Raw genomic sequence first — 9,667 nt, 5'->3', positions numbered from 1 at the left:
CAATTAATTAATTATGGTCTTCAGAACGCTCGTCGATCAGAATTCCTCGCGTGCCCATCGATGTGAAGTGCCCCCCGTGAGCCGCGTGCGCGAGCCTCCGCCACCTCGGACTCGAAAATCATAATTTTTGATGAGCCCGTCGATAGGTTTCCGCGCCAGCCGCGGTTTCCCGCCGCCCCATGGCCTAATTACCGCCGCCTCGCGATACGTCACCGCGACGGTTCAAAAAAATCCGGCCGTCCCTGTCGCGCGCGCTGTCAGTGCCGGGAGGCGTCCCGCTCCCTCAAGCATTTTTATAAAAACGCAGAGACCGACCGCGACCGTCCCGCTCGTTCCCGCCGCCCGCGCCCTTCGTCTCCTTCCCGCTTTTTACGAGACGCAGGGGCCGCCACCCGGGTGGGGGCGGCGACCGCGCGAACGCAAAATATTGACCATCGGAAAAAGTCGCGTCGTATCGCAGTCATCAGTCGAAACCGGGTCCCCGCGAGCACGCGTCCCTTGCCGTCGCCGTCGCCGCATCGGTGCCAGTCGTGCGTCTTCGGCCTGCGGTCTCGCGCGCCCGCTTACTTTCCCCGCCCGGCGTCTTGCCCGCGGCCAACAAGTGGTGTTCGCTCGCTCCGTCTCGCGCTCATACTTCTCGCAACTTCCCGCGGTGCCACGCGCGCTCCGCTCGTACTTTGAAATACGTTCGCGCGTTACAAACTTTTCTGCGGTTCGTGTTCGTGTGGCGTGTCTTACTTAGTGGCGTTTTAGCTTTGCGACCGGCGCTGGAGTCGATGCACCTCCCGCACGCTAGTCCTCCCGCCCTCAGCATGGCCGACGTGTACTCGCACATCCACGAGTACTATCGGCAGAGCCACGGCGAGCTGGTTCAGACCGGCTCGCCCGCCGTGCTGTGTTCCTCGCTGCCCGGCCACTGGCGCTCCAACAAGTCCTTGCCGGTCGCTTTCAAAGTGGTCGCGCTTGATGACGTGCAAGACGGCACGTTGGTCACCATCAAGGCTGGCAACGACGAGAATGTCATGGCCGAGCTGAGGAACTGCACCGCAGTCATGAAGAATCAAGTTGCCAAATTCAACGACTTGAGATTTGTGGGTCGCAGCGGTCGAGGAAAGTCCTTCACACTGACGATCACCATCAGCACCTTCCCCAGTCAAGTGGCCACTTACTGCAAGGCCATCAAAGTAACCGTCGATGGCCCGCGAGAACCTAGAACAAAACAAAGTAAGTTTTTTCTTTATATTTATTACTATTACATTTAAGTAATTATCAACACAAGTTGTAACACATTAAAATTATTATGTAGTTCAAATATTTTTCGGAACTTTAACAGTGCTATGAAAACCATTAAAAAATTGAACCTATAATTTATCAACTGGAACATCCTTTAAATCTTAGTTTTAAGAAAATTTATGCACTAGGCATGTAATAATAAATAAGAGTCGTATACGGAACAACATTAAAAACAAAAAATAAAGAATTGTCAATGACAATTTTTTATAATTGTCGAATTTTCATCTATTGCGCGCGCGCTGGCGAACCGCCAGTCCACAGCGCCGAGGCCAATTTTGCGGCGCCGACTGTTAACCGCATTCGGAGCCGTTTTATTTTCGAATCGAATGAATAAAAAAACTTAAATCAAAAGATGTGCGTCTGAAACGACGTGTCATCAAACTTCAATAAACAGGCGTAGATACGAAACATTTGGATCGGCTGGCGCCAAAAGCTTGCGTTTTGAAAGGAATGTTATTCACAAATTTGAACATGTTTTGTTAATTTTGTATGTATTGCTCACGGATTACTTGATGTATTATTACAGTACGTTATAGGCTTGTGTGATAGTACATAATAAAATACCAATATGGTAAAATTAAAGACAGGACAGAATTTGTAACGTAGTTACACTATCTATATAATGTTGAATTGACAAAAAAAAATAAAGAAGAAAACTAAGTAAAGTACTAGCCGCAAAATATCTCCCTACATTTGCAAGCATGAAAAAGATAATATGAAACAAACATTAGCAACGCAAAAATAATATCTTACTCAAAACAGCATTAGATAGTATTTCTGTTACATATGTTTAAGTACAATTTCGTTAAATAATTTTATAATTCACTGGTTTGATTTTTTTTACTCAAAATTTATTTCATACTCTAAAAATTTCACTTTCTAAGTAAAAGTTAGGGACTATATGAAAACTAAATTCTCAGTAATACCTCTACATATAAATTTTGTTCTAAATCTAGATATTTAGAATTCCAGATTAATAAAACAAAGCTGTATACCATGAAAATACTTGAAGTAAAACAAAAGTTTATCGCGTCAAAAGCCGAACACAAAATAAATTTTAAGAATAGACCCCTGATCAGAAAGAATCTTCTATCGTCCAATAAATTAGATTGACTGCATTCAAAGCATATTTTCTTAGTTGTAAACTGTTATACGTGAAACACTATTCTCGTGTATCTGTCGAGCTGAACACGTGTGCAGTACCGACGAGCCGAATCACTCAATCACGAAGACATTAATTGTTGTACACCGTTTAATCTCGGAGCAACACGAACGAGTTATTGTTGAGTCGGAGGACGACTCCCTCCGAAAATAGTACCGATTGTTTCCCGCCTTTATGAGACTAGCAACTTAAAGTAATGTGTTTTGACGTCGGCCTTATAAATTGTTATTTGTGTTTACGGACGGTTTAGACGATCGTATATTCATTAAATCTATTAGATTGTCTTAGCATGTTAAGATGCATCCGTATAGAGTGCTTAATTATTCATTGCGTTTGCGTCAAATGAATAAGTAATAGTGATATATTACTTCAAAATCTGGCAAAGTTTGTACTCGGGACTCGAGGACGCAAAGTTTCAAACCATAGAATCAAATTTTATAGACATGCATTAAAAACTAAACTTACCAACTTAACATTGACGAAGAATTAAATATTAGTCACAACTGCCTATGATTCGAATACATCTGCCTTCATATTATATTATTCTTTTTGATGCATCGTAAAGCTATCTAACTCTACTATAATCTAAAATTCTTGCATTCATTTACTTTCAATAACTAAATATATTCCGTCATAAAAAGTCCAATAAAAAACAAAAAAGTCTTATCGTAACAAAAATGCTAATCAAACATCGTGTAACGATCAAGAAATCGTACGGGATTCATAATATTTTGACACCACATATCTATTTCGGTTGCAACAACGTTCACAGGGGCCGTCTGTGTAAACAAACCGTTGCGCCCAAACTTCGGCCAATAATAAAAAGACAGTATGCGGAAAAACTAACATCCTCGGGCGATAAACATCAAAGGTCTCCGGTTAATGTGGCGATCAATCGGCGCGCCTAATGGCGGTGTAGCGGGGCACTAATTAATGTTGAGAATAAAACTTGACTTAGCCCCGCGCACATCGACGTCATTGTAAGGCCGGAGACACACAACTGCATACGATAGATATTATGTCTTTCATCGAATATTATAGCACATGAAGTGATGAATGAGCAGAGGAAACTGTTCTCTCTTCGTGGGTTTCTAAGACCATCCTTGTTTAAAACATATCGTTATCTGATTATCTGTTTTATACAGAGATTTTGGTCTCGGAAACCAACGTTTAATTATAATTAAGAACCCGGTTCACTTAATCCAATACATTTTATTTTTTAATACTTGTAAACTTGATTGATACAATCAATTTAAAACCCGTACAAAGTAAACGTCCTGCAAATACCTTAAAAATTTATATTCTTTTTAATACCTACATAAAAAGAGGCGTCAAAACCACGTAGCTAAGTCCAAGAGTTACTCATGAAGTTATCTAGAAAGTAAAAAGTATATATAAGTGATAAGCGTCAGTCGGTTCTTCGCAGATCACAAACTGCATACAGCACCGTGTGCAGCGTGCCTCGGTCCTCAGACATAAATCTTATGTAGGCGCCGCGTGCCCCGAGATGGACAGACGTCGTCTATGCCCATTAATCTTACAAATGAACTTACAATTTGTCAGCAAGAAACGCCCTAGAAATACCACTATTCCTACATTTAAGACAAATAGAATTTTATTGTTAATGTATGTTATATTAACATTAGTATAACTTTCGTAAATATTGGCCGAACATTTGAATGAGGCTAGATCCTGTCACATTAAGTCACAAATTACTTTACGTTATATTTGTTTCTTTGAAAGAAAAGCATCTACAGAAATAGAAGGAAATTATTTTCCAGTACCCTCGAGGTAATTTCCTTTAGTGCTACCGTAATATTATTACTAGTTACTTCAGAAATTAAATGATGGTTGCAATTTTTGTATGTTGTGTTCTCAATAATTATACGACGCCAGTCCTTTGACGTTAGTATTTTGGCCATTGGTATAAGTCCATAGTCAGGTCTAAAGTAGAGGTACAACAACGCACTGCAGTGGCAGTGACGGCGGTTAGCAAGTTCGGTGGTGTGGCCACGGTCGCGCAACAGATGTAAACAGCGCCGTCGCCTGCCCGCGTCGTAAATCCGTTTGATGTCCGCCGCCCTCACACCCCTCCGCACCCCGCCAACACTAAAATATGGATTTTATAACTATGCTGGCTGCTTAAACACCACATCCACACGGCGACCCTCGCTCACTTAACCGACGAACGAGTTAATTCTACGAATTACTACTCTGAAATCAACCCTGCCCCTTCGTCCTCCATTAAATATTACTGAAGGATTGTTACGAACATCTTTGTGTACAAATTAGGATATGATTGAGCATAATTTAAATGTTTCGCTATATTTCTTAAACACGGTGAATTTTCACTTAATGCCTAACCACATATAAAAGACATCACACAAATTCCAGTTTCACAAAAGCGTCTTAAATCTATAAAAATCATGAACATGTTTATCGCATACCGCTTCGGTTGAGAATTATGAAGCCGTTATTCTGATTCAATAATTTATTCAGCACCCGGGCCGTCTCCGGCGTGTTATTTACGAGTGACAGCCGCTCACATCTCATTTCAGTTATTTAATGCCTATTTTGACACTTGCGTCTGATCGTTCGTGCTTTTATTGTGGCGACGCCCGGCCGAAACTTCGACATCGGGACGCTGTCACTGTTTCTTTAACACTTAAAACAATCATCTGAATGTAAAATTATTATAAACCTAAGATTAAATCCTTAACAAAAGTCTGAAAATAAATTAATCATACATTCGAGAGAAATATTAATTAAGTACCTAATGTACATTCCATAAGTTTACTAAAAACGCAAGCTGAGCGGTCATATGTCTATTAATCATTACTAAAATTGTTAATCGAAACTCGACCCTATCAAATTAACGGAAATGCTTACAACTTATTGTTCAGTATTCGTGCCCTAAACGATTGCGGCAATATCGTTTAGAAAAGCACCCGTTACAACAATAACATTAGCTCCACAAGGCCGGGAACTGGATTTAATTGAATATCGGCATTAACAGAGTATCCCCATTTCCGAGTTACAAATAAAACTTAAATTCTACAATTCTACGACATGGCACAACAGTTACCTACAGGAGTTAATTTTTACACAAAATAAAAAATGTATTAAATATTAATAAAGTCTGAACAGATATTATCCTCTTGTAGTATCACTGGCGCGAACCATCAGTTAGATTTAAAGACCTATTGTTTCACGTAATCACTTCGAACTGCGTGACGGTATGAGGCCATCCATCAAGTTCTTAATTTAAAACAGCCGCGATGCGAACAGCACTCACCCTGAACACGCGCTAATCTCCCGCCTGTTTACGAAAATAAAGTGCTCAATAAACATTCTCATTGCCCAATAAAAACATCAACAACACCTGATTAACAATCTAACATCAGTATCGTTAAAAAGCACCGATTTAGGTGATCTACAACATCTTGTTCAACTATAATACTTAACACAAAGAGCCACTGAGTTTAGGACAAAGCGAACGTAAGTGCTCGTAAAAAATCGATTTCGTCATAAAAAAAATCGATATACACCTGACTCGAGGCGAGGAACTGGACGAAGACGTCATAAAACGAGAATAGAGCAACAGTGGCGTCTTCTGTAGCTATCGATTAAACAAATAAAAATTAGTTTCGCCAGGCCGAAAGGCGAAAGGCGATGTGACGTCGGAGGGGATCGTAAAAACGTATGGCACGGAGGAGCCGGCTAACTAGCAGTAAACCGGCTCGTTTTGTATACAAGCCCCCTGTTATAGTCGACTGCGAGTAAACAGCGCGGGCATGTCGCCTGCTTTACTGCCGGCCTTTGTGAGATGTGATTGCGCCTTGCGGACATGGCTGCGACCTGCCAACAAAGTACAAATCAATTTACAGCCCTACATTCTCTCCAGATTAGAACATATAGGTAAATAGAAAATCCGCGACAGCAGAAACTATTTGAACGTTCAACTAGAATACGTTTCATAATTATTATTAATATTGAGTAAAACAATTATCATTTTAAGCTAATTATTGTCAAACTTCACCATTAAATCCGCGTATTATAAAGATGTTGCAGCTTAATCTAAATAATTGTACAACAATGACTTATTTCTTTTTTCTTGTTGCAGACTACGGCTACGGCCACCCTGGAGCGTTCAATCCGTTCCTGCTGAACGCGGGCTGGTTCGACGCTGCGTACCTCAACTACGCTTGGGCTGATTACTTCCGACCGCCCATGCGAGAACAAACTGCTGCTCTTGTCAAAGGTATGTATTGTCAAGAATTATTTTAATGTTATTTTATTGTTGGATTTACTATGTTAACAAACACTGATAAATAGTAGGTATGCACACGTCTTTAATTATTTTCAATATATATCTACGTAAAGGTTGCAGAAGCGCTTGTAGCATCACAGCCATTGTATTTCAAATATTAACTAGCCGTATCCGGTTCCAACGAAACTTCCAATCGACGGATTATTTGGCATTCGTTAATTTGAAAATTCTCGATTTAGCCAACAACACTGCAAAACATGTTCGTAGCAGCACACCGCCCCTCAAGGCCGTACAACGCAAAGCTGCTCAAATAAAAGAAACAGCTCTTGAGCATTGCAAAACAACACACGGCCCGACCGAGGCGGCCGCCTGCCGAAGTCCGAGCGGGGCCGTAGGGGGCATGGGGGGACAGCAGAAAACGGCTAAAAAAGCGACGCCTTCACGTTCGAGAGAGTGTGGAGTCAATTTTATTCCAATGTAGGCGACCGCGCCAGCGGCCACTTTTTGTTTCCGTTCCTGAAACGCGAGGAGCGCTGTACTCAAACACCTACCCCGACTTTTATTAAACCTACGTCAGACCTGTTTTCGCACATCCGCCTGCCAATTGCGAATTTTAATTATCTGCCCCGCGTCATTCAGAAACTAAAATATACAGGCAATCAGCGCTTTCTTGCATCGTATGCATGTTAATACTCGTTGAAGTGATGCCTTGTACGGATTAAACAACATTAATATATTTTACCAAAAACAGGCCGAATAAAAACAAAACTAGACTATGGTATTAGAAAACCAAAATTATTACTGATTAAAAATTATATTAAAAGAAAAGCAGAGTTAAATCCAGCAATCGGGATCACCTCAATCAGGCGCGACGTCGATATTGGCCCTCGCCTCACAAAATTACCCCCTTGTTACGGCCCCTCCCACCCCGATGCTTTTTAAAGTGGTCTGCACACCACTGCTACTGCTACAGATATAAAAAGTGCAAAACACGAACGTTGCACCACCTCCGAGCTCTTTGTGGCCCAATCTGCGCCTCCGTCGTATTCTTTTTATGTATGCGAGCTTCTCTTACACGCTCTCGAGAATCAAAGCTCGCGCACAAACGGGAACTTTTTGAGTACGGCTAATGAAAATTTCACGTTTCGAGCTCTTTGTTCGCTCGTAGTCGAGATAGCGGCGTTTCTTATCGCGACGCACCGCGCTTTGTAGCTCGCCGTTCACCCTCCGCGCCACACGACACCTCGCCGCGTGCCCCGCATCGGTAATGTGCCTCCTCTCTGCACGGAGATGTATCGAGCTGAATTACAGCGGTATGTCGTGTCTAGATTGCAAAGAACTATGTCGCATTCGGATAAATAAATATTGCACCCTCGCCCTCCCGATATCGCACTAAAAAAACATCCCTTTCGTCGAAGCAGCCTTTAAACGCCTACAGATTGTACATTATCCTTAGTACGATTATGCACCCTCGTCGTTCAGGGAATCGACGAAGTGCCCGCGGGCTCCAAACGTCCCTGGGGGCTCGTAGCTCATATAACGTCATATTGGCAAATCTTGCAACAGAAGGACAACCAGAGAGCATGCTCTATTATGCATTACAAATTTAAATTGATTCGAATACTAACGATTTCTTTTTTGTCATAGGTGCCGCTCCAATATCTACTCCGCCGGTCGCGTTACCAGGCTCAGAACTGTTCCCATTCCCGCCGGCGATGGCCAACCTGCCACCGGCAGGACTGCTGCCACCGCCAGGCGCGTTTTTACCACCGAATGGACTACTGCCTTTCGCGCCGCATCCTGCTGACCTAACGTTAAAATCTTTACCACCCGAGCTAACTCTCAAGAATGGTGTCAACCCTTATGAAGCATTGAGACATTTACAAAGCGTTTCATCTATGGATACGTCTAGCGCTCGTTTGTCTCCAACAAGCAGTAGACAAAGCGGCAGCCCTAGAAGTATTGTAAACGCCAGTCCGAGATCTAAAGCAGATTCAAAGTCAGAAGTGAACTCTACGCATGAGGCGACAATTTCTGACGAATCAGACGAGGAGCCGATCGAGGTGGTTAAGTCAGCTTTCCACCCGACAAGGCCGGCGAACGTGGAGCTGCAGGAGATGAAACAGGTGCAAGCGGCGGATTCCACGGTGTCTGATAGGCCGAGGCTACGGAACGATCTCAAGGCGCCTTCAGCGAGGACGACGAGAGTTCTATCCACAAGTCCGACATCAACAAAACTCAGTAATGGAACGATACCCTCTCACAAATCAGTATGGCGGCCATATTGAGGTTCCAGTGACAATTTAATTATATTCAGTCTCTAGACAGAGACGTTGTGAAATGTGATAAATAATGAGCTTGTAAATAATAGAGATCAGATATTTATTGTTAGATGTAGTAATAATAGAGCGTTTAATTTTAATTCTGAAATCTATGAAGTCATTATTGTATAGGTAAAGTGTAATTAAATAGATAAATTGTTATGCACATTGTTGAAGCTTTTTGAAGTAGAGATAAGTAATCGATTATTATTAAAGTTTATAATATTTTCTTGATAAAGTTTAATGAAAATAATAATACGTAATGTAAAACGTAGCATTTATAAATAAAGGAATACAAAAATGACTGATAATTATAAACATCTTTTTACATACAGTATTGTAAATTTGTAAATATTGTTAAATGTATTTATTATTAAAAATTCATGTACAATACCCGTATTAGAAATAATAAATGTAAAAGTGTACATAACGTAGAATATTTGGAAGATAAAGATGATTCTGACAAATTAAACTGAATTTTATTATAAATCCAAACAAATAATTTACTAAAACAAGACAACAAACATAAAACAGAGTACAATGACTACTTAATCTGTGGTAATGTTTACCTACACTCCGTCAACAATCGCACAACGTGCGAACCACATGTCTTCACGTAGA

General features: G+C 41.4%; 1 protein-coding gene across 1 annotated transcript; it reads left to right on the top strand.

Annotated features, from left to right (window-relative positions):
* Window positions 1–488: 488 nt before the first annotated feature.
* On the top strand, window positions 489–9,128 carry LOC106720915 (segmentation protein Runt). The gene is made up of 3 exons (XM_045681294.1): window positions 489–1,224; window positions 6,579–6,716; window positions 8,373–9,128. Exons 1-3 carry the CDS (start codon window positions 777–779, stop codon window positions 9,011–9,013), a joined length of 1,227 nt encoding a protein of 408 aa, XP_045537250.1. The 5' UTR covers window positions 489–776; the 3' UTR covers window positions 9,014–9,128.
* Window positions 9,129–9,667: the final 539 nt, after the last annotated feature.

This window comes from Papilio machaon, chromosome 15, assembly GCF_912999745.1.
Source record: "Papilio machaon chromosome 15, ilPapMach1.1, whole genome shotgun sequence".
Lineage (NCBI taxonomy): Eukaryota > Metazoa > Arthropoda > Insecta > Lepidoptera > Papilionidae > Papilio > Papilio machaon.
The sequence above is the reverse complement of the archived record's forward strand: the minus strand, read 5'-3'. Positions and strand labels throughout refer to the sequence as shown.